The sequence below is a fragment of the Amblyraja radiata genome, chromosome 4 (genome assembly GCF_010909765.2).
Source record: "Amblyraja radiata isolate CabotCenter1 chromosome 4, sAmbRad1.1.pri, whole genome shotgun sequence".
Taxonomy (NCBI): domain Eukaryota; kingdom Metazoa; phylum Chordata; class Chondrichthyes; order Rajiformes; family Rajidae; genus Amblyraja; species Amblyraja radiata.
In genome coordinates this window covers 9,775,459-9,801,780 of record NC_045959.1, presented here as the reverse complement: position 1 = coordinate 9,801,780, position 26,322 = coordinate 9,775,459, and the positions used below count along the sequence as shown (strand labels likewise).

Below are 26,322 nucleotides of genomic sequence, written 5' to 3'. Positions count from 1 at the left end.
GACCACATGCAAGCTGGAGAACAGCACCTCATGCTCCACTTGGGTAGCTTATGATATGAACCTTGTAGTTTCTAATGTTAGGCTACTAACAACCTCTTCCCTTCTCCCTTTTTTCCTCTTCAGTCTTTCCTGTGGCCCACCTAGATTCACACCCATTTCTCCCCTTCCCCCTCCTCTCGTTCTCTTCCACCTATATTCCTTCCTCTGGCTTCACAATTCGCACATCTTCTATCCTTATCTCTATAATCTCGCACTTTTTGTCTTTTCTTCTCTGATCTTTGTCCAATCATTTGCCAGGGAGGTATAATGGCACAATGGCAGAGTTGCTGCCTGACAGCGCCAGAGACCCGGGTTCGATTCTGACTGCGGGTGCTGTCTGCACAGAGCGGTGGTATTTTCCCTTCAAATATGCAAATTTCATCAGAACTGTAAAATTGATCAAAAAGGTGGAGGAACAGTATTGTAATGATGTATATCTGGAATCATGCACTGAAACAGAATCTCCGATGCGACACAATTTTGCACCTGTTCCAATGGTTTACCACATACCTATCTGGAACGGTGTTTGCTTTTAAATACACACTCCTCTAGGCAACCAGGTATCAGTTATGTGCATTGTAGCTGCCATGGAGGAGAGTGAGGCTGCAGTGGTAAGCGAGGGGTTCCATAGATTTGAACGGAGAGACCTGATGCTTTCATCGATGAGATAAATGGTAGGAGAGAGGCCAGTGTGCCAGGGAGGGGTTAGCTTACATAGCAGGGTCACTATGAAGAGTCTGGCAGGAAGTGGCTTCAGGTCCTCCATCTAGACATCTCACACATTTGAGTAATGGAGAAACAAATTTCACGTCCTCTCTACCCACTACAAAGCAGTTGTGGAGAGCCATTTCCATCAATGTTTCAGGACTTTGTTCATGGATATGTGACAACCAATGCAGGCGGTCCTCCAAAGGAGGACACGAGGGGTTAATTCATGCCATCTGCAATGTTTCTTCTGATTATTGGTGAACTACATTCAAGATTGGAGTATGGACGGCATTACTTGATCTGGATTGATAGGCCCGATTCTCATTAGCAGTTTATGGTGAGTTTCATTGGCACTTTGTTTTAAATTTACTGATCCATCACCACTACAACAATACCATTAAAACCTATAGTGGAAACATTGAATAGACTTCACAGTATCTTGCAATTGCAACCATTTCCTATAAACAAAATATTGTTCAGCTGGATATTCTTTCCGTGAGTATTCCTCTAGTCAATATTCACTTTGATCTCACTTTCACATGGTCACCTCTAAATCTGCCTTTCCTTTTCTTGACTGCTGTTTCTACATCTCAGGGAATAGGTTAGCAACTAATTTATTTAAAAAACAAACCCCAGAGGCTCCCACGCTGTTTCCTGTGCGTGGAACGGTGGCTCAGTGGTGGAGTTGCCGCCTTACAGCGCTTGCAGCGCCGGAGACCCGTGTTCGATCCCAACTACCGGTGCTGTCTGTACGGAGTTTGTCTTTACCTTCTCCCCGTGACCTGCTTGGGTTTTCTCCGAGATCTTCAGTTTCCATTCCACACTCCAAAGACGTACAGGTATGTAAGTAAATTGGCTTGGTAGTTGTAAAAATTGTCCCTAGTGTGTGTAGGAGAGTGTTAATATGCGGCCATTGCTGGTCGGCACGTATCCGGTGGGCTGAAGGGCCTATTTCACGTTGTATCTCCAAAACTAAAACTCAAATTAAAGCTTTTTCTATTCCCTCAGTTTCTCTGCACTACATATTTCTGATGACAATACTTTCCACACCAGTGCTTCTCTGATTATTCAAACATTCTTTCCGGATGAGGCAGCAATTTACTTGCACTTCTTCCAATTTAATATGTTGCATTCCTTTACACTGAAAAAGACCAAATGGTGTTAGCGTGACTGCTATGCAGAGCACCTCAATTTAGTCTGCAAGATATACCCCGGACTTCCATTTGCCTGTCACTTTCATTCTTCATCGCATTCTGGCTCTGACCTCCCTCCGGCATTGCAATCTGTGTTCTACAATCCAATGTTTGAGAGAGAAGCAGCATCTCACTTCCCATCTGGGTATACTGCAGACCTTAAACCTCCATTTTAAATTCAACCAATATCTGATAATCAGCTTTTTATGTTAGTGGCAAATCTGTTCAAAAGATAGCTAAATCTGTAATGTGACCCCAGTCATTCTCACTCCACAGATGCTACTTCATCTGACGGGCATTTCCAACATGCTCATTGATTTCAGATTTACAACTAGTGCTGTGTTCAAGATTTCACAGACCTTGCATTTAAAACAAATCTGTTCTCTGTCATCTCTCTTCCCTTCACCAGAAAAATCATCAGATGGCCTTCACCAGAAAAATCAGTTGGCAAGCCTCCATCACGCTTTTTCAGCTGGAACCAACGCCATCTGTGCCATCCACGTTGTCAGGAGACATTATCATGAAACCACCCTATCAAAGAATTGGCCAGTCATCTGCAATTTAAAATGTACTCCTTTTCTAGTTTCCTACATTTCTGATAAAAAAGATGTGAAATGCCTTTTCTCTCTCCATAGATGCTGCTTGACTTGCTGAACAATCAATCAGATTTATTCATCACATACACAATAAAGTGCAGTGAAACGAACGTGCCAGCAGCGGTACAATTAAAAAGAACACACAATACACAACAAAACATTAACTGCATTTTCTGTTTCATTTGCTATTTTTCAATTTTTCTGTTCTTAGCCTATATAAGGACTAATTTGGAGAAATGAGGAAATGCAGATACTGGTTTTACTAAGGGCTAATTTGAATGGCTTTAAGAAACTGAAGTGGTTTGTGTTTATCAAAACATTTGTTGGTGTTTACATCAGGCAGTGAGTGCAGAGGTGATTCCCCAGCTCTGGGACAAAATGCATTAATAGACTAGAACCTGTACAAATCAATATCTTCGGTGAGGACCTATGGAGGCTTACAAAATGTTATCAGGATGGAAGGGAGTGGTAGTTGTATTTCATTGTTTTCAAGAGCCATTTTAGAGCTAGCGTGGGAAAGAGTTTGTTTGTGGCGAAGGTGACCAGCAATCAAAATGATACTTTAGACCTTGCATTTGTTTAAGAGACAATTGAACAAGAATCTGGAATAATTAGTCTTCTGGCTTACACTCCAGTTTATACTGCTCTATAACTGTATGAACATTCTTTTAGTTTGATCGATTGAGAAAGAGTTATGGTTAAAATTGGCATAGTTGAATTGTTGTTTTTAATATAAGATGCAAAACTGAATGTTAGAGGAAGTAAGTAGAATACTTCAGGATGATTAGCCTGACAATCTCATCAGGTATTATAGAGTCATACAGCCTGACATAGAGTTGGCCCTTCAGCTCAACTTGCCCACACTAACCAACATGTTCCATCTGCAGTATTCCCACCTGCCTGCATTAGGCTCATATCCCTCTAAACCTATCCTATTGATGCACCTGTCTAAATGTTTCTTAACATTTACGTTAGTACCTGCGACAACTACCTCCTCCAACTGTTCGTACCATACGCCCACCATCCTTTGTGTGAAAAAATTACTCCTCAGGTTCCTATTAAATCTTTCCCCGCTCACCTAGTTCTTGATTCTTCCACTCTGGGCAAAAGACTCTGTGCGTTTACCTGATCTATTCCTCTCATGATTTTGTACACCTCTATAAGATAACCCATCATCCTCCTGTGTTCCAAGGAGTGGTCCTAGCCTGCTCAACCACTCCCTACAACTCAGGCCCCTGAGTCCTTGATACATCCTCATAAATCTTCTCTGCACCCTTTCCAGTTGACAACATCTTTCCCATAACATGGTGGCTCGATCTCAACACATTACTCTAAATGTGGCCTCACCAACGTCTTAGGTAACTGCAACATGATCTCCCAACTTCAATACTCAATGTGCCCAAACCCGTTTTGACTACCCTCTCTGCTTGTGATGCCACTTTCAACAAACTATGTACCTGCACTCCAAGGTCCCTCTGTGCCACAACCCTCCCCAGAGCTCTACCATTCACTGTGTAGGTCTGGCCCAATACAAGTCAAGTCAAGAGTTTATTGTCACATGTCCCAGATAGGACAATTAAATTCTTGCTTGCTGCAGCACAACAGAATATTGTAAGCAAAAATACAGAATAGTTCAGTTCAATATACACATAAATAAGCAGATAATGTGCAATAGGCTGTTACAGTTCAGAGTCTGGTTGTTGGCGAGTTTAATAGCCTGATGGCTGTGGGGAAGAGGCTGTTCCTGAACCTGGATGTAACAGATTTCAGGCTCCTGTACCTTCTGCCCATTGGTAGCGGAGAGATGAGTGCGTGGCCAGGATGGAGTGGGTCCTTGATGATGTTGGCAGCCTATTTGAGGCAGCGACTGTGATAGATCCCTTCAATGGTGGGGAGGTCAGAGCCGATGATGGACTGGGCAGTGGTTACAACTTTCTGCATCCTTTTCCGCTCCTGGACGCTCAGGTTGCTGAACCAAGCCACAATGCAACCAGTCAGCATGCTCTCTACTGTGCACCTGTAGAAGTTCGAGAGAGCCCTCATACCGTCTCTCTGTAGTCTTCTCAGGAAGTAGAGGCGCTAATGTGCTTTCTTTATAATTGCATCAGTGTGCTGGGAGCAGGAAAAATCTTCGGAAATATGCACGCCCAGGAATTTGAAGTTCTTGACCCTTTCCACCATCGGGATTGTGGGTCTCTTTCCTACTATTCCAAAGTCCACAATCAGTGGCGAGTGGAGTGCCGCAAGGCTTGGTGTTGGGGCCGCAACTGTTTACCATATATATTAATGATTTGGAAAAGGGAATTAGGAGCAACACTAGCAAGTTTGCGGATGACACAAAGCTGGGTGGCAGTGTGAACTGTGAAGAGAATGTTAGGAGGTTGCAGGGTGACCTGGACAGGTTGAGTGAGTGGGCAGATGCGTGGCAGATGCAGTATAATATAGATAAATGTGAGGTTATCCACTTTGGCCGCAAAAACAAGGGGGCAGATTATTATCTCAATGAGGTTAGGTTAGGTAAGGGGGAGGTGCAGCAAGACCTGGGTGTCCTTGTACACCGGTCACTGAAAGTTGGCGTGCAGGTACAGCAGGCAGTGTAGAAAGCTAATGGAATGTTGGCCTTCATAACAAGAGGATTTCAGTATAGGAGTAAAGAGGTTCTTCTGCAGTTGTATAGGGCTCTGGTAAGATCACATCTGGAGTATTGTGTTCAGTTTTGGTCTCCTAATTTGAGGAAGGACATCCTTGTGATTGAGGCAGTGCAGCGTAGTTTCATGAGATTGATCCCTGGGATGGCGGGATTGTCATATGAGGAAAGATTGAAAAGAGTAGGCTTGTATTCACTATGTATAGAAGGATGAGGGGGGATCTAATAGAAACATATAAAATTATAATAAGAGTGGACAAGCTAGATGCAGGAAAAAATGTTCCCAATGTTGGGCGAGTCCAGAACCAGGGTGCACATTCTTAGAATAAAGGGGAGGCCATTTAAGACTGAGGTGAGAAACATTTTCACCCAGAGAGTTGTGAATTTGTGGAATTCCCTGCCACAGAGGGCAGTGGAGGCCAAATCACTGGATGGATTTAAGAGAGAGTTAGATAGAGCTCTTGGGGCTAGTAGAATCAAGGGATATGGGGAGAAGGCAGGCATGGATTATTGATTGGGGACGATCAGCCATGATCACAATGAATGGTGGTGCTGGCTCGAAGGGCCGAATGGCCTCCTCCTGCACCTATTTTCTATGTTTCTATGTAATCAGTTCCTTGGTTTTGCTGGTGTTGAGAGCCAGGTTATTGTGTTGCCACCATTTGGTCAATCGGTCGATCTCACTTCCATATTCTGACTCGTCCCCATCAGTGATTCATCCCACAACAGTGGTGTCGTCGGCGAACTTGATGATGGATTTCGCACTTTGTCCGGCTACGCAGTCATGAGTATAGAGTGAGTAAAGCAGAGGGCTGAGCGCGCAGCCTTGAGGAGTTCCCGTGCTCATTGTTATCGAGGATGACACATTTCCACCAATACGAACAGACTGTGGTCTGTGGATGAGGATGTCGAGGATCCAATTGCAGAGGGATGTACAGAGACCTGGATCTGAGAGCTTGATAACCAGCTTGGAGGGGATCATGATGATTGACTACGCCGAGCTGTAGTCAAAGAATAACAGCCTGACATATGGGTTTTTGTTGTCCAAGTGGTACAGAGCGGAGTGGGGAGCCAGTGAGATCACATCCACCGTTGATCTGTTGTGGCAGTAAGCAAACTGCAGTGGGTCGAGGTTCTTGTCGAGATAGGAGTTGATATGCGCCATAATCAACCTCTCAAAGCACTTCATCACCACAGACATTAGTGCCACTGGTCGATAGTCATTGAGGCACATCACCTTGCTCTTCTTGGGCACTGGTATTATTGATGCCCTTTTAAAGCAGGTGGGAACCTCAGACCTCAGAAGTGAGAGGTTGAAAATGTCCGTAAAAACTCCAGCCAGTTGGTCCGCACAGGTTTTTAGAACACGGCCGGGTATACCATCAGGTTCAGGTGCTTTCTGATGTTAGTCTTCCCATGTTAGTCTTCCCATGTTAGTCTTCCCAAAATGCAACACCTCACATCTCTCTGTATTAAATTCCATCAACCATTCATCAGCCCACCTGCCCAACCTATCACGATCCCGCTGCAATTTCTGACAACCATCGTCACTATCTACAATATCACCCATTGTTAAAACGATAGCGCCCCACCCAAGGTTTCCGTGCGGTTCCCAGAGGTTGCAGGTGGTTGCTGGAGGTTGCAGGTAGTGGAAGCAGGTAGGGAGACTGACAAAAACCTCCGGGAACCGCACGGAAACATTGGGTGGGGTGCAAATTCTCCAGAGGTTTCCGTTCAGGTTTCCTAAGTGGGACAGGGGCATAACAAAATAGGAATAAGCACTGTCAACATAATTTTATGAAAGGAAAATCATTGGCAATTCAATAGATGTGTTAAACAGAGTAAATGCAAAGAAATGAGGCAGATATCACAGATTCAATAAAATGGCACCTGAAATATTGCAACCCAAAACAGTAAAAAGGATAGGTTTAGTTAGTGAATGTAAAAGAGAAAGTAGGAATAATATGTCCTTTGATTAGGATTAGGAATGAGTAGTCAGCCTCGCCTCTGATCATGACATTTACATTCACCCTCTGATCTTGTAAATATGCTCTTCTAAGCTTCCCCCCAGTCTAGTTCAGTTAATAAAGCAGTGAGTCAAGCACTGGAACAACTAAACATTATATTTCGATTGAACAGCAAATTCCCCTCTACGATACCTAACCAAAGCAGGTTCGATCCTTATATCTGCCTGGCCAAGCCCTTCAGCCTTGTGGAAGCAGAGACACTCTAAAAGGTCACGCAGTCCCAAGCGCTATTTCAGAAGATCGACAAAGGACCTCGTGGGGGCTGCCTTTATAGGTCCCCAAACCTCGATGGGCCGACCTACATAGGGGTGGTCTCTTTACAATCCAATCAAACAATACATTATTGACAGTTACCCAGACCAATAACAGAATCCCCCCCCCCCTCCCCATACATTGTTTCAGGAGAAGCTTCTAGAGGAAGCTAACTTAACTTGAATAATGCAACATTTAACCTGGAATTCACAACAACCCTGCCAGGGCTTAACACTTTGGCCAATCAACAAACAGCAGGGTAACTGTTTAGCAACATTATTTATAATATATACAATGCTTTTGCAGTAATCCAATCAACTTCATGCATTTTACACTTCTGTGGAGGTTTTCTGCAGAAATCTCATCCATTCTGTCAATTGAAGAGATACTCATACATTTCTTTCCTGTAACATTGATCTGGGCCTTAGACTTACTGGCACCATTCAGAAGCTTGTCTTATTTTTGCAGAGTACAGACTTGACCAAAATGGCCTAACAATACATGAAGCCTTTACTAAATTTTGGTGATATTACTGCTCTGTTTTAGCCAGGATTTACAATCTCAGCTGATATTTCCTACTGCCTCCACCTTCTGCAAAAATGAGTGAGTTGCACACTGTTTGGGTGATGTTGTGATCACAATTACAATCTTCAGTCTGCAAACTCTGAGATGCGGATATACTCTTACCTATTGTTTTGCGTGGGTGAAGTAAATTTATGAGATTTTAAATTGTTAGTTTAATGAAGATTGTTCTAATTGAGTGATCCATCGATCTGTGGCTAAGTCATTAATCTTTGCTTCTCACTGCATGCATGTTGGGGGCGGAGAGAGGAACTGGTTTGTCCTGCTCTCTTGTGGAAACTGGCGGTTAGAAGTTGTTTTTAAATTATATTTTGGATGAGTACATACAGGGCAAGATTAGCACATTTGCTGATGATACAAAAGTGAATGGTTTTGCAGATAGTGAAGATGGTTGTAAAAGATTGCAGCAGGATCTGATTGTGGATGATCAGCCATCTGATTGTGGATGATCAGCCATGATCACATTGAATGGCGGTGCTGGCTCGAAGGGCCGAATGGCCTGCTCCTGCACCTATTGTCTATTGTCTATTGATCCGGATTGATTGGTCAGATGGGCTGAGGAATGGTTGATGGAATTTAATAGAGAGAAGTGTGAGGTGTTACATTTTGGGACGTCTAACAAGGGCAGGACCTACACAGTAAATGGTAGGCCTCTGGGGAATGTTGTGGAGCAGAGGGATCTAGGAGTGCAGGTGCAAGATTCCTTGAAAGTCGAGTTGCAGGTAGATAAGGTGGTTAAAAAGGCTTTTGGCACATTGGCCGTCATCAGTCAGAGTAGTATAGAAGTTGGGAGATCATGTTGCAGTTGGAGAAGAAGTTGGTGATACTGCATTTAGAATATTGTGTTCAGTTCTGGACACCATGTTATAGGAAATATATTGTCAAGCTTGAAACGGTTCAGTGAAGATTTACTGCACAAGGATGTTGCCTGGACTAGAGGGTGTGAGCTATAGGAAGAGATTAAGTAGGCTGGGTCTCTACTCCTTGGAGCACAGGAGGATGAGGAGGAATCTTATAGATGTGTACAAAATCATGAAAGGAATAAAGTCTAGGGGAATCGAGGACATACGTTCAAGATGAAGGGGAAAAGATTAAATAGGAATCCGAGGGGTAACTTTTTCACACAAAGGCGGTGGGTGTATGGAATGAGCTGCCAGAGGAGGTAGTTGAGGCTGAGACTATCCCATCGTTTAAGAAACAGTTAGATGGGTACAAGGATAGGACAGGTTTGGAAGGATGTGGACCAAGCTCAGGCAGGTGGGACTAGTCTAGCTGGGAACATTGTTGGCCGGTGTAGGCAAGTTGGACCAAAGGACCAGTTTCCACACTGTATCACTCTATAACTATCACACTCTGCTGCACAAATATTTACTGTTCCCCAAAAATCTGAAAGAAGCAATATAACAGGAAAACATAGTTGAAGAGGTACGTGATAGACCCACATTGCATTCTTCATGCTTATCGAAAGGAAAGGTGAATGGTTAAATTCTAAATCTGTTAGTATGGTGGAGGTTTGAGATCAATCTTTGAGACATTGTAGATTAAATTCCATATACTGTTTGTTTGCTCTGGTGAAGAAGAATTGTTTTTGTATTATATCCCAATAATTGCATGCGATTACTTGGGATCTAATACAAAAAAAATTCCCGAGCTTACTGGCCTGTGTCATTGTTAGTACTGCTCACTGCTCTCCTTTTATTCTGATGATCTGGCGCCTAATGCCACTGATGTGCACTTGTGTACAAGAAGTCTAGGTAACACAATGTCATTCTTTTCTACATACCTGACTGAGCTCCAGTGACATTTTTAAAGGATGTGACACCAGAGTAGTGTTGCCAGTTGATGGCATCCTGCCATGCAGTTGGTTACATGTAGAGCAAGTACCATTCCAGGAGAGAGTGTGTATGGGGTGAGGGTTTACTCGAGGGAAGGAACTGTTTTTTTTGGCTGATGATTTCCTCTTCAGTATTCCTTCTAATTGATGGGTTGGTATCACACTCTAATGGTGTTTAAGAGGTAAATAAACTCACGGTGTAACTTCAACACAGGTTCACAGCTTTCTTTATACCCATTGGATCTGTTGTAAACCTCAGGGCTGAAAAGACTAGGCTTGTATTCATTGGAGTGAAAAGACTAGGCTTGCATTCACTGGAGTGAAAAGACTAGGCTTGTATTCACTGGAGTTTAGAAGGATGAGGGGGGGGAATCTTATAGAAACATATAAAATTATAAAAGGACTGGCCAAGCTAGATGCAGGAAAAATGTTCCCAATGTTGGGTGAGTCCAGAACCAGGGGCCACAGTCTTAGAATAAAGGGGAGGTCATTTAAGACTGAGGTGAGAAAAAACTTTTTCACCCAGAGAGTTGTGAATTTATGGAATTCCCAGCCACAGAGGGAAGTGGAGGCCACGTCACTGGATGGATTTAAGAGAGAGTTAGATAGAGCTCTAGGGGCTAGTGGAGTCAAAGGATATGGGGAGAAGGCAGGCACGGGTTATTGATAGGGGATGATCAGCCATGATCACAATGAATGCCGGTGCTGGCTCGAAGGGCCGAATGGTCTCCTCCTGCACCTATTTTCTATGTTTCTAAGTTTCTATGACTCTACACAGCAAATGCTTACCAGCATATATATTATTGTCCACAGAGATGTGCCTTAATGTGATTTATCTTATTGAGTTCTGTGCTTCTGAATAAAAGCAGTTTCTGTTCACCTGTTCATGACACCATTGTCATTTTAGTTCAGTTTTGCTGCATTTGAATGCCAAAATGCTGAATGCTATAATTAGTTCAGTGATTTAGATGGCCCAGCTAACATGAATTGAACACGATTGAAACTTATTTATAATATTATTCTGAACTATGCATAAAATAAGTTCATGTAGCTGGGTTTATTTTGCTTTGTTAATGACCCAAAGCATGACGATAATGAGGGTATGGTATGCACACCCCTATTAGTGTGTAAATTACACTGTAATATAATGCCCCTGTCCCACTTAGGAAACCTGAACGGAAACCTCTGGAGACTTTGCGCCCCACCCAAGGTTTCCGTGAGGTTCCGGGAGGTTTTTGTCAGTCTCCCTAATGGTCAAAAGTGGTTTCCGCTTCTTCTATGTTCCGACAATTATTTAAAAACATTCAAAACCGGCCTCGACTAAAAATAGGTTGCCGTTTTAAAAATCGGTAATTTTTTAGATGAAGCCGGTTGCGATGCTGGTTGAAGGTGGTTGCCGCACGTTGCAGGGAATGGAAGGTAAGACCTCCCTGGTGGAATAAAACTGGGTGAAAAAAAGGTTAATATTAACATAAGCATGTGACCTCTGTCACTCCTTAGTGTGCTCAATCATAGTTGCAGAGTTTGCAAAAGCCTCCCAGGTTTTTAAAAAAATCATTCTGAACCATGAGAGCAGAGAAGGAACTAGTTAGGTGGATGTTACTAAAAGTACATCTACTGCTGTCATGATTCAGAATGATTTAAAAAAAAACCTGGGAGGCTTTTGCAAAGACTAAGCTAGTCCCTGGAGGTGCACGGATTATGCCAGGGCTTACATGCTATAACAGGTTTCAAAGTGAAGTTGGGCAGTATTGCTGGCAACAATGCATCCCTCCCCAAATGAGCTCAATGCATTCTGTGCTTGCTTTGAACAGAGTGGCAATGGAATGATATTGTCCTTGTATCCACAGTCACTGTGTTTCATTTGCCACCTCTTTGCCCACTGTCTCAACCAGTCCAAGTCCTTCTGCAGCCTCCCTGCTTCCACAACACTACCTGCCCCTATACCTATCTTCGTATCATCCACAAACCTGGCCACAAAGCCATCATTGCCATCATCAATGTATTAACATACAAGGTGAAATGTAGCAGACCCAACATCGACTTCTGCGGGATACCACTAGTCACACCCGCAGGCAACCTGAAAAGGCCCCCTTTGTTCCCATTCATTGTCTTCACCATATTCTCCCCTTAATCCATCAGTCTGAAGAAGGATCCTGACCCAAAACAGGGTCTGTTCATTTCCCTCCACAGATGCTGCCTGACCTGCTGAGACCCACTAGCACTTTGTTATTTATTGTTAAATTATTGTGTGCTCATTCAGAAATGGACAACAATTTGTTCCTTTGCATAAACTACACTAAGTTATGGGAGGTTAGTGCAGCTACATTAAGCATTGATGAAAGTGAATGCTGATGCATTATAAGTTACAGGAACCAGTGCTGAACCCTATGTTTTATACGTGCTATGTTCACATTTTGATCATATTTAGAGTCAAGATGAGAATACCAATTTGGATTTCCAGCAGATAATCTCCACTTTTTACAATGCATACATTCACAATTCGATTAACCATGGCCTGTACCTCATTTCCAAGTATATATGTGCCCTTAAGACTGGGAAATTTATAATGTATGGACCAACGCTGATTATGATTATCCTTTTTATTTATGTTATTTTAGTTGGACGAGTCACTGAACCAGATCAGGAAACTGCAGCGTTCCTTGGATGAACAGACAGAACTGAATGACAATCTTCAAGTCCAGTTTGATCACTTGCAGACAAGGTAGGACACGGAGAGAGGAGAAGGGAATGTGTATTTTGGTTTAGAGGACTCATCAAACTGATTACTTCCACAAGACAGAAATGTTTGTGGAGAAGAGTTAACTCTCAATAACATTAATTGTTTTCATCAATAAAACCTGTTGGATGACATTATCAACAGAGTGATATGCAAATAATATAATGATGTAGTTTAGTTTACTTATGTCACGAGTACCGAGGTACAGTGAAAAGCGTTTGTCTGTGTGCTTTCCAGTCATGGTGTATGGATGAAGGCCTGTTTCAAGCTTAGTAAGAAATTAGTATTCCCTTGACAATCTCCAATAAGTTCTCAGCAAGTATGTGTAATTTTAAGTATTTTGTTGTATTTTAAATGTGTACCAGGAATCACATACCAGAAGACAAATGTAGGTCCCTTACAATCAGAGACAGGTGAAATTATAATGGGAAACAAGGAAATGGCAGAAAAGTTAAACAAGTACTTTGGTTCTGTCTTCACTTAGGAACACAAATAATCTCCCAGAAATAATAGGAGACTGAGGATCTAGTGGGAAGGAGGAACTGAAGGGAATCCACGTTAGTCAAGAAATGGTGCTAAGTAAACTGTTGGGACTGAAGGCAGATACATCTCCAGGGCCTGATGGTCTGCATCCCAGAGTACTCTAGGAGGTGGCACTAGAAATCGTGGATGCATTGGTGATTATTTTCCAATGTTCTCTCGACTCTGGATCAGTTTGTGTACACTGGAGGGTAACCCCATTTTTTTAAGAAAGGAGGGAGAGAGAAAACGGGGAATTATAGACCAGTTAGCTTTACATCGGTCATGGGGAAGATGCTGCAGTCGATTGTTAAAGATGTTATAACAGCACATTTGGAAAACAGTGACAGGATCGGTCAAAGTCAGCATGGACTTATGAAGGGGAAATCATGCTTGACTAATCTTCTGGAATTTTTTGAGGATGTAACAAGTAGGATGGATAAGAGAGAGCCAGTGGATGTGGTGTATCTGGACTTTCAAAAAGCCTTTGGCAAGGTCCCACACAAGATTAGTGTGCAAAATTAGAGCACATGGTATTGGGGGTAGGGTATTGACATGGATAGAGAACTGGTTGGCACACAGGAAGCAAAGAGTAGGCATTAACGGGTCCTTTTCAGAATGGCAGGCAGTGACTAGTGGGGTGCCACAAGGCTCGGTGCTGGGACCCCAGTTATTTACAATATATATTAACGATTTAGATGAAGGAATTAAATGTGACATCTCCAAGTTTGCGGCTGACACAAAGCTGGGTGGGAGTATGAGCTGCGATGAGGATTCTATGAGGCTGCATGGTGACTTGGATAGGTTGGGTGAGTGGGCAAATGTATGGCAGATGCAGTATAATGTGGATAAATGTGAGGTAATCCACTTTGGTGGCAAGAACAGGAAGGCAGATTATTATCTGAATAGTGTCCGATTAGGAAAAGAGGAGGTGCAATGAGACCTGGGTGTGCCTGTACATCAGTCACTGAAAGTAAGCATGCAGGTACAGCAGACAATGAAGAAAGCTAATGGCATGTTGGTCTTAATTGCGAGAGCATTTGAGTGTAGGAGCAAGGAGATCCTACTGCAGTTGTACTGGGCCCTGGTGAGACCACACCTGGAGTATCGTGTGCAATTTTGGTCTCCTAATTTGAGGGGTGGACATTATTGCTATTGAGGGAATGCAGCATAGGTTGACCAGGTTAATTCCCGGGATGGCAGGACTGACATATGATGAAAGAATGGGTCGACTGGGCTTGTATTCACTGGAATTTAGGAGGATAAGAGGGGATCTTATAGAAACATATAACACTCTTAAAGGATTGGGCAGGCTAGAATAGGTAACAGTTTTAGAATAAGTAGGCTATTTTGGACTGAGATGAAGAAAAACATCTTCACCCAGAGAGTTGTGAATCTGTGGAATTTTCTGCCACAGAAGGCAGTGGAAGCCAATTCTCTGGATGTTTTCAAGAGAGATTTAGGTGTTAGGGCTAAAGGAATCAAAGGAAATGGGGAAAAAGCAGGAACGCGGTAATGATTTTAGATGATCAGCCATGGTCATATTGAATGGCGGTGCTGGCTCAAAGGGCCGAATGGCCAACTCCTGCATCTATTTTTCTATGTTTCTATGTTACTGATCACAGTCATCTCAGTCTGAGCAGTCTTTCATTACAGGAAGAACATGATGTAGGTGCATTTTCTCACTATGTGTGGGTCAGGTGGAGGTTTGAATCATAGACCACAAAACTAGAGCCAAACAAAAACTGCTAAATGGGCGTCATTTCAATAAAATATTCTGTCAAGTAAGTTTCAACAAAAGAAACTTCAGCGTACAAAGTACATTAATCTTTAGTCCCCATGGCTATAACTATTTAACATGTGAGGATTGTTATGGCACTACTTAAGAAACCTAAAATTTAATTTCAATGAATTGACAGATGGCAGAACAGGTTTCTGTTTACCTTACTAGGTAGTGGAAATGCAAATAGAAAATCTATTAAGCTTTCAGTTGGTGCATTGCATATATATTAAGAATGCCACGTGATGGAGTATTTTAACTCTCTTGGGTAACACCTGAAGCAAGGTGTTTCTGAATGCCGGGACCCAAACTATTAATTTGTAGATTGAGCATTCTATGATCCAGATGTTCGATTCTTTATTTGATGCTTGCATTTATTGAGGCTGCTATAGACACCACTCATCTCACAAATTTACCACTTGTTTTTTTTATAATTTCAGTTGCTGGGAGCAGCCTCCCAATAGAAAAGATTGAAGGATGTCCCTGAAAATGTGTGGGGGAATTAGCATTTGTTTTACAACATTAAAAGTGATGAGCAAAGGCAGGCAGCTAATTGATGGAGAACAAATTCTAGACAGACAGGGTACAGAATTATTTCTGGATATTCTGAAGGTTGGCTAGTAACGAATCACACAGGATCAAAGGATATTGAGTCTTACAAGCAATTTTATTATGAATGTGAAAGGAAGAATGCAAGTTAATTTACAATGTAACATCATTGTGGTGATGAAAACCACCTAATTTGTTGTTACTTTTTAAAAGCATGTTCATTATCTATTTCCTAATTGCAGCTGCACCACAAGTAGTCTAAATTTAAAAACACCCCTTCTGCCTTTAAAATATGATAAATATTTCTACCTGGGGCCTATCGTTAACCCACTGGCGGCAGCCACTTGTGAATTATATGTTGAGCCTTGCTTGTGGAGCTATTTATCTCCTCTATTAACTGATTATGATTTGTTTCCCATTCTGTTGTATTCCCCTTGGCATTGCTCTTTAAAACCCCTGTCCCATGGTACGAGTTCATTCCAAGAGCTCTCCCGAATAAAAAAAAATCAAACTCGTGGTAAGCACGGAGAATGAACGTAGCGGGTACGTCGGAGCTCGGGGACATCTCTTAGCGCTAACGGCAGGTACTCGGGAAGACTAGCTAACGGCAGGTAAGCACGGGAAGACTCGTGAAGATTTTTCAACATGATGAAAAATGTCCACGAGAGCCCCGAGTACTGCCATTACCGTAAATCTCCAAGTTTGAATCAGGGCAAACTTGGGAGAACTCTTGGAATTAACTCGTACCGTGGGACAGGGGTTTTAGTTTTTTCCTCAGTAACATTTCATGCAATGTTTTCACTTACTCTGATTGGTTCTGGTTATCACCAGAAAGGTGTTTGTATGTTTGCCATTTTTTGTATTGTGCTTGAAACTGATGTAGTCCTCACACTGCTTGCAGTGAACGAACTCCCACAGTGTCATAGGTATTTTGGGTCAGCAATGTTGAATGGATGGCAACATATTTCTATCGGGGTGGTATGTAGCATGGGAGGCAAATAGCTGATGTTGGATGCCAATGTGTCTGGTGTCCTTGACTTGTAGTTGTTAGCGGTTGGTGTGTTCGGGAGGTGCTTTAAAAGGCAAGATGCTGCAGTGCTTCTTGTAATTGGTATACAGTTGGCAGAAGGCATGTTTGCTCAGCTTTTGGAACTCTATGCTCATCCTGGTGAGGGAAAAGCATTCTCTCACACTGCTGCTTCTTGCGGATGGTTGAAAGGCTTTGGGCACCGCTAGCCACAGAATATCTGGCCTCCGGTCCCGATAAATGTTTTCCTTATGGAACGGCTAGGATGTCAGTGGTGAGAATTATTTTGTATGGTAATGTCATAGATTGTTGAAGGGACCTATTTGAGATGATATTTACCAGCACCTATGTGGCATTTATATTACTTGGCAATATTAGCCTATAGGGGACAGTGGTTCAAGCACCTTAACCTGAGTAATTGATGGAACTGACACTACTAACGATCCTCAATTCTGTCTGATGATGGAGAGAGATTCATCAATGAAATAGCTGCAGATGGCTGTGGCCCTTTGACCAAATGTTTGATCATTTGAAGTATTAAATTAGTTTTTTTTTCAGATAGAGCATGAAATGCTACTTTATATGTTAATTTGTACTTGTAGCATTTAACTATTTTCTGTGGTTATCTACTGACCATCCAAAAAAATTGTTTTCAGAGGAATATTACATGAATAAGAACAAAAATTCACGTCAAATTTTGATGGAAGAAATTGATATCACATTTTCTATGCAACTGCATTACTCTTAGTAGTTGCATAATGGGCCTGTCCCACCTAGGCGATTTTTTAGGCGACTGCCAGCTACTAGGCTGTCACCACATGGTCGCTGGGATGGATGTCGCCTGTATGGTCATGAGTAGTCTCAGTCACCCAAAGAGTTGTAGCCTCTTTCTGGTCGCCACTGGATTTTCAACATGTTGAAAAGTTATCGGAAACAGTCGACAACACTGGGTTTCACGCCAATGAGCGTAGCTTGAATTCTCTTGATGTAGGCGATGTTGTAGTTGTCGCCAGGTTAACATAGGTTGTCACCAGTGCTGACTTTGTTTTTTTGTTGTTGTTAGATTAATGATTCTAGTTCAAATTTTATGTCGAAGGGGGGGTCCAGTCGCCGGCATTTCGGCGATCTGCTACGACTATGACAGTTGATGGAAGTCACCTAAAAATAGCCTAAGCGGGACAGGCCCTTAAGTATCTTTTTAAAATTCTATTTCCTGATCAGTTTAAGGGAGATTCTGCCCTATTCAAAAATTTGAGACTTTTTACCAATCCATAGATGTTTTGATCACATCATTGAAAATTGATTTTTACCTGCAGGAAAACATATACACTATAATAATTTATTTGATGCTAGCTTCCTTCTTCAGAACTGGTATCTTAACTGATATACAAAACAGGAGAGTACGTTTCATATTTTTTTGCAAACATTCTAATAGTGGTAAATAGTATGATCAACATTTTGTAGCAGCATAATATAAATTAGAATAAGATGCAAATGTGAATTCTGGTGAATCATGCTGTGATAATTTTTAGCTTTCATAACAAACAAGAAAGCTTGGTTGTGTAGATCATGGGACTAAAGCATTCTTCTGTTCTATTCAATATGATCATGGCTGATCATCCAACTCAGTACGGGATACTGAGTTGGATGATCAGCCATGATCATATTGAATGGCGGTGCAGGCTCGAAGGGCCGAATGGCCTACTCCTGCACCTAATTTCTATGTTTCTATGTTTCTATGTTTCTATGTTATGCATGGTAATAAATAAACTGTAAAGCAAATATTTGTATTGGAACATTGTCTAATTTGTTCCAAAAAGGAAAAATCGGGGCATCTCCAAATAGATAGATAGATAGATAGATAGATAGATAGATAGATAGATAGATAGATAGATAGATAGATAGATAGATAGATAGATAGATAGATAGATAGATAGATAGATAGATAGATAGATAGATAGATAGATAGATAGATAGATACAGAGAGAGAGAGAGGGAGAGAGAGAGAGAGAGAGAGAGAGAGAGAGACAGACAGATAGATAGACAGACAGGCCTTGGGTGATTAAATTGATAAATAAATAAATAGACAGAAAGCAAAATATTGGGTCAAATTTGTGACTAAAGAATTTGCTTAAAAATTAACTGCAGCTGAATGATATCATTACCAATGCCCGATCAATCAGCAATGTGGTGGGAGAGGACCTTTGGACTGCTTCACAAAAATGGCATTTCATCCTCCATTCCCCTTGCTTTTAACTTGCACCTTAAATGCCCAGTAACCTCCCTAAAGAAGGTTGTGTAGCAAGTAACACGGTGAATACTCATTTCACAAAATTCAACAATTATGAACAAATGGAATTCACAATGCTTTTTGTTCAAAAAGCAAACAATTACAATTGTCTTTTTTTTAAGGCAGTTAATTAGTTGTTGAAGATATGAAATATGTCAAACTGTCCTTTTTGTAACTTTTGCTCTGTCTCTACTTTGCTCCCCAATCCAATATTTGTTTCCCTCCCTTTATTTCATTCTATATTTGATTTGAGGCATAATCTACCAAATCTAATACCCAGAACACATTGCTTTAATAATTCAAGGAATTGCAGTAATTCACGGCATTATAAATCCACCATTTTATATAATGTCCAGTTCACTCTCTAACAGAATGATTTATGTCTCCATGGGAACATAGAAACTGAAAATGTATGTGCATCAAAGTGCCAGTAATTTAATTAATCCTCAATGTTATTGAAAGATGTGCATGTTTGTCAGTTAATTGGTGCCTGTAAAATCCCCCCAATGTGTAGGAGGTGAATGAGAAAATGGGAACAGGTGATTAATGGTTGTTGTGGAATCAGTGGGCCGAAGGGCCTGTTTCCATGCTGTTTCACTGTTTGGTTTTAGGTTTGATATATACCCTTGGTAGGATCCTAACCATCAAGAAAGATCTTACTCTTGTCAAATACAGTTGGCTGAGAAAGTGTGAGAATTTGGCCAATCATTAAAGAATTCCTTTAGATTCCTGGTCTCGGTTTTCCTGTTGCACTTATAAAAGGGAATAAGGAATAATCTTCTGGTGATACTCCTGATGGGAATGATTGGTCAGAAATTAATGTAAGGATGAGATGGCTACCATATCAGGAGTTCCTCAAGACAGTATTCTAGGCTTAACCATTTTCAAGTATTTCATCAACAATCTCCCCACTGTTATTTCATAAATGTGGATATATCCTCATTGCTGCATATAGTTCAAATCCATTTCCTCTAAAAATGATGCATTGCATGTCTGCAAACAAAACAGTCAATAATAGAAGATGGACTACTAAGTGGCAGGTGTAAGATGTGTACCACACAAGTTCGAAGCAATAACCATCTCCAAGAAATTATATACCGATCACCTCCCATTCAATGACGCATCCACTTTTGAAGCCCCTGCCAAATATGGGGGTGACAATTGGGCAGAAATGTAGCTGGGCAACATGTTAAACACTGTGACTGTGTGAGTATTTCAGAGGCTGGGTACCCAACAGTGAGTGTCATCTGGATTTCCAAAGATTCAAAGACTTTCCACGGAATAGAAGGCATGCCAGGTGTGTGTTAGAATATTCCTATAGGCTGCATGCTTGGAGCTCCAACTATACTCGAGAACTTCAATGACAAAGTTGTCAATGTGATTGGCATCCCATGCACCATAAGCTTTCACTCCCTCTGGCAATATTGCATTTACATACCATTTAAAAGATATACCACAGCAACTCAGTAAGATCACTCCACCAACTCACAAAGCCATAACCTCGTCTCCCAGGAAGTGTGAAGAGAATAAGGATATTTGAGACCAGCACCACTTTCCTCTCAAAGTCATTACACTCAAAGTCACAAATCAATTTGACATGGAAATATATTGCCATTTCTTCACAGTTGCTGCATTAAAATCCTGGAAACCCTTCTCCAACATTGATGTGGGTATCTTCAAAATACAAACTGCAATGCTTCAAGAAAGATGCTCACTACTGCCTTTAAATCTTTTCCCTCCGCTTAACCTTCCTCCTAGTTTTGGACTCCCCCACCCTGGGATAGAGCTATTCAACTTATCTATGCAAGATAATTTTATAAACCTCTATAGGCAGGTCACCTCACAGCCTCCTTTGCTGCAGCAAAAAACAGTCCCAGTCTATCTAATGCCTCCTTATATCACAAGCCTACAGTCCAGGGAACATTTCTGTGAAGCTTCTCTGCACCCTCTGCAGCTTATTTATATCTTTGCTATAGCTTGGCGACCAGAACAGTACACAATACTCCAAGTGCAGCCTAACCAATGATTTGTACAGCTGTAACATGATATCTCAACTCCGACACTCAACGCCTCAGCCTACGAAGGCAAGCATACCATATGCCTTCTTCATCACTCTATCTATCTATGTTGGCACTTTCAGGGAACTATGTGCATGTACACCAAGGTCTCTTTGTTCACCAACACTCCTCAGTGCCTTCCTCTCATGATGCATGTCTTGCCCTGGTTTAGTTTTCCAAAATGCATTACTTTTATAGTTCAGAGATACAGCGCAGAAACAGACCCTTCGGCCCACCGAGTCCGCACCAATCAGCGATCCCTGCACATTAACACTTTCCTACACACACTAGGGACAATTTGCATTTTTATACCAAGCCAATTAATCTACAAAACTGTAGGTGGGAAGATCTCGGAGAAAACCCCACGCGGTCACGGGGAGAACGTCCAAACTCCGTACAGACAGCACCCGTAGTTTGGATCGGACCCGCGTCTCTGGCACCGAATGCGTTGTAAGACAGCAACTCTTCCGCTGCCCCACCGTGCCGCCCCTTGTCTGAGTTAGATTTCATCAGCCATTCCATTGCCCAATTTCCCATTGATCTATATCGTCTAACCATCAACAATCGTCTTTACTGTCCGCTCTACCATCGATTTTAGTGTCAGCTGCAAATTTGTTAATCATGCTACCTGCATTCTCTTCATATTAACATATATGACGAATAATAAAGGACCCAGCACTAATCGCTGTGGCATAGCTTTAGTTGCTGGCTTCCAATCTAAAAAGCAACCCTTCATTATCACCAGCTGCATCCTACACCAAGTCAATCGTGTATCCAATTTGCTATTCCATGTATTCTGTTGATATGTCGTAACTACTGGTCTTACCATCAATATTCACATCACATTAATAATTTTCCCAGAAACGTTGTACCGTTTAGCTTGTAACATAAAACTTAGAGGAAATATATGACCAGGAACTTCCCACCAAGAACAAAGCTGATAAAATAGTGACAGGCTCTAAACTGTTGTGCCCGGTAGCCATTCTAATCAGCCACCCATCTTGTTCTCAGGAAGTGGACATGAAAATAAAGAATAGCACCAATGCTGGCTTGCAACTTCAAAAAATACATCACAACAACCGCAAAGCCACGAACCGTGTTTACTGGCGGTGTGGCTGCAACACCACTTCCTCCAAATATTGGTTAACATTCACTTAAATAAGTTAAAGCAATACGGACATTTTAATGTTTTTATACAAATTTCTTTTTTTCAATTGAATTAAGTTGCTGTGGGAACACTTCTACAATAAACGGGGCCTTGTTGCCATAGTATCGAGAAATCAGCAGTGGAGACAAAGACAAAATCGAAGGTAGACAAAAATGCTGGAGAAACTCAGCGGGTGAGGCAGCATCTATGGAGCGAAGGAAATAGGCAACGTTTTGGGGTTTCAGCACCTAAGTTACAGAGAAAGATTGAACAAGATAGGTCTTTATTCTGTGGAGCGCAGAAGGTTAAGGGGGGACTTGATAGAGGTCTTTAAAATTATGAGAGGGATAGACAGAGTTGACGTGGATAAGCTTTTTCCATTGAGAGTAGGGAAGATTCAAACAAGAGGACATGATTTGAGAATTAAGGGACAGAGTATAGTGGTAACATGAGGGGGAACTTCTTTACTCAGAAAGTGGTAGCTGTGTGGAATGAGCTTCCAGTGGAAGTGGTGGAGGCAGGTTCGATTGTATCATTTAAAAATAAATTGGATAGGTATATGGACGGGAAAGGAATGGAGGGTTATGGTCTGAGTGCAGGTAGATGGGACTAGGGGAGAATAAGTGTTCGGCATGGACTAGAAGTGCCGAGATGGCCTGTTTCTGTGCTGTAATTGTTATGTGGTTATTATATGGGTCTGAAGAAGGGTTTCGACCCGAAACGTTGCCTATTTCCTTTTTATAGTAGGTTATAGTTTTGAAAATAGAGCTGTGAATTTGTCCGATTCTATTTCATAGATGCGGTTCCATCCAATAGTAGAATAAATCTCATTTAGTATTGGATCGGGATTTTAATTAATTGTGTTCTGAAGTGCGTGTGCTCACCCACGCACCCACACATAATGCTTATCATTGTTTAAACGGCCTGCAAATAAATTCAAATGCATCGTCAACTGAACTGCATGGTTTAAATATAGGTTTAGCACAGTAACATTAAATGACATAGTAGAATATACAGCAGAGAAGCAAGTCTTTGGTTCCGTTTGGTCTGACACTTTGCTTGATGCTCTTCCCACCATTTTATCAATGTATCCCCAATTCTTTTGTTTGTATTTGTCTAGTTCCCATAAACACATTTATGCAATTTGCCTCAGCTGCTCCTTGCAGTTGCACTGTCTAACTAATCTCTATGTAGACTCTATAGGAGACCTAAGGAGGAATAATATTGCCCTGGGCTGTTTCTCCTCATTGCTGTTTAAGGATCTCTGCTGGAAAGTCTGCATGGATTTACTTTAATTGAGGCCAAGAAAAACCGGTTGAAAAACTTGTCAACACTCACGGCTTTGAATTGCATGTGGCCGCAGAGGGTAAATAGCACCTGAGAAGCACCGCAACATGATATAACACCTTCGGAAATACAGGGCTGAGGGGAGAGAGCAGTTATTCATGTATGTGAAATTTATGCGTTCAGATGAAAATGGAAATGTACTCAAAATTTATTAATGTGATTTGTGATGCAGAGGTGCATCAGTGTCGTATCCATGATAGCTCTCTTCCCAGGAGTCTGATTTCAGTGCTAATCGCTCAGCTTTAGTAATGCACCAAACCTAGAGTCACAGTTGATGCCTGCTGACACAAATTAGCTCTGAGCAGCTTAGATTTTAAGGCTGTGTGGCTATTGCAGTGTTGTGAGTGAAGGTAACTGGGGGCTGGCTCTATGTTGATCATATAACTAGTGAGCAAGAGTGCCAGTGAACCGGTTTCTCCTTCCTTCCATCACTCTCTACTGGATGTGTCACTGCCAGTTTTCTAACAGTCATAGGCCAGTTCCCAGTGGGCAAGAGCTCACAGCAGCAAATTACACTCTAATTTAGCACAGCTGCTACCAAATTGAGATTTTTTGCTGAGAGAGCCCGAGAGCCATAACGAAGCATAGTGTGTGAAATGGAAATGTCATGCTGGTGCCCTTGTGAGGCTGGTGGTGAGTCATATTGTCATTGTAGTGGGATCTCCACTCTGCGATGTGCTGAGGCGGAACTGGAGATTGTCATTCTGCAGTAACATTGAAATCCGTTCCTTTCCATTATTATTCACTTTCCTGTAGGCAAATGACAAAACTCTGAAGCTAAATTATTGATACAAACATGACGAGAATTCACAAATAGAAAACAGAGGGGAAATAATGTAGAACTTATTTAAGATTCTGTTCAAAGATACAGTACAAAGGTTTGTTAAAGTCTTTGTTCTCTGTGCGGTGAGGGAGGGCAAAATCGAAATACTGGTTTTCTAATATAAAGCTAAAGCATGCCAGAATCCTCCCCGCATGGTACCAATGGCACATCTGATCACAGATCTGCTTAAATGCCTCTCAAATGCCTGAATATGTTCCTTGTAGTCCTTCGACTCAGAACCAAAGTGCTTGTTTGGCTGAACTGAGCGAAGTACACGCATGGATGTTATGCTTTGTGTTGGAGTAAATGCAATCACTATACTCTGGTGACATTTATGTAGGCCCTTAAGTAGGCAAGGCATAGAAATATGGACTAATGCTGGCAAAAAGAATTAGTACAGATGGCCATAAACTCAGCGTGAACATGGTGGACCGAAGGCTCCATTCTATGGGTGCTGGCTGTATGGAACAAGCTGCCAAAGGAGGTAGTTGAGACTGGGACTATCCCAACCTTTACAGTTAGACAGGTACATGGATAGGACAAGTTTGGAGAGATATGGACCAAGCGCAGGCAGGTGGGAGACTGGGACATGTTGGCCGGTGTGGGTAAGTAGGGCCGAAGGGCCTGTTTCCACACTGTATCATTCTATGACATTATGACTATGTGGCTCGACTCTATGAGGTTCTGTGGTCTTTTCTGCAGCCTAACTAGGAATCGTGAAAAGGTAACACAGGAGGACATTAACAAAATCGCAGGATGGTATATTTTATCGCTTATCTTACCATGAAGCTCGAAGGATCAGTAATCCTTCTCTCAGCACTACAAAAATGAGCAGTTTCCCGCGGTCTACACTTGTACCCTCTCATAGAACATAGAACAGTACAGCACAGGAACAGGCCTTTCAGCCCACAATATCTGTGAGGAACATGATGCCAAGATCAACTCTTAACAGTCTGCATATCTCACCTGGATATGCAGGGCCCACCTAACGAACACTGTCAACTAACTAGTCAGCTCGAACTGTTAGCCTTGCCCTCCTGGATGGCAAATATGTATCCATAACTCATTAGAATATACCCACTCTATACCCACTCTCCCTCTATACTCATGAAGGTCATAGTGCGAACTCCATCATCAAGTTCACCGATGACACCACTATGGTTGGACGAATCACAGATGGGGACGAGTATAGAAGTGAGATCGACCGACTGACCAAATGGTGCCAGAACAACAACCTGACTCTCAACATCAGTAAGATCAAGGAACTGATTGTGGACTTTGGTTGGGGAAGGATGAGGACCCACAATGCTGTTTATATCAATGGTGGAGAGGGTCAATAACTTCAAATTCCTGGGCGTGCATATATAAGAAGATCTTTCCTGGACCCAGCACACTGATGCAATTGTAAAGAAGGCACATCAGCGACTCTACTTCCTGAGAAGATTACGGAGATTCGGCATGTCGACGAGGATTCTCCTAAACTTCTACAGGTGCACGGTAGAGAGCATTCTGACTGGTTGCATCATGGCCTGGTGCAGCAACTTGAACGTCCAGGAGCGAAAAAGACTTCAAAAAGTTGTGACCACTGCCCAGTCCATCACCGGCTTTGACCTCCCCACCGTCGAAGGGATCTATCGCAGTCGCTGCCTCAAAAAGGCAGCCAAAATCATCAAGGACCCACACCATCCTGGCCACACACTCATCTCACCACTGCCATCAGGATGAAGGTACAGGAGCCTGAAAACTGTAACGTCCAGGTTCAGGAACAACCTCTTACCCACAGTCTTCAGGCTATTAAACGCAACGAATAAGCTATGAGCTATGATCTGCAAAAGCCTATATTATTAATTGTTATTTGCACTATATTTTATTTATTGAACTTTTTCTTTTTTTACCCCGTTATATACAATGTTTACATATTCACATGTTCTGTTGTGCTGCAGCAAGTAAGAATTTCATTGTCCTGTCCGCGACATATGGCAATAAAACTCTCTTGACTTGACTCTTGAATAACATAGAGAAGGACAGGGACACTAAATGTAACAAACTCCAGACCAGTCCTAAGATTGATGAGGTTTATGCTGTTAGCATTGATTATGACATGATGATCCATCTTAATGTCCTTTTCTTACTACTTCATAACACATTCTGCATTTTTCACACCA

The 26,322-nt window shown here is 42.0% G+C and overlaps 1 protein-coding gene across 3 annotated transcripts in view; it reads left to right on the top strand.

Moving 5' to 3' along the window:
• ccdc102b (coiled-coil domain containing 102B) overlaps positions 1-26,322 on the top strand; it is a 506,740-nt gene that overhangs the window by 354,219 nt on the left and 126,199 nt on the right. For all 3 annotated transcript variants that reach the window (XM_033018931.1, XM_033018930.1, XM_033018932.1), the window contains exon 8: positions 12,500-12,603. In XM_033018931.1, coding sequence (XP_032874822.1) covers positions 12,500-12,603 — 104 coding nt within the window. The remainder of the gene's footprint in view (positions 1-12,499; positions 12,604-26,322) is intronic.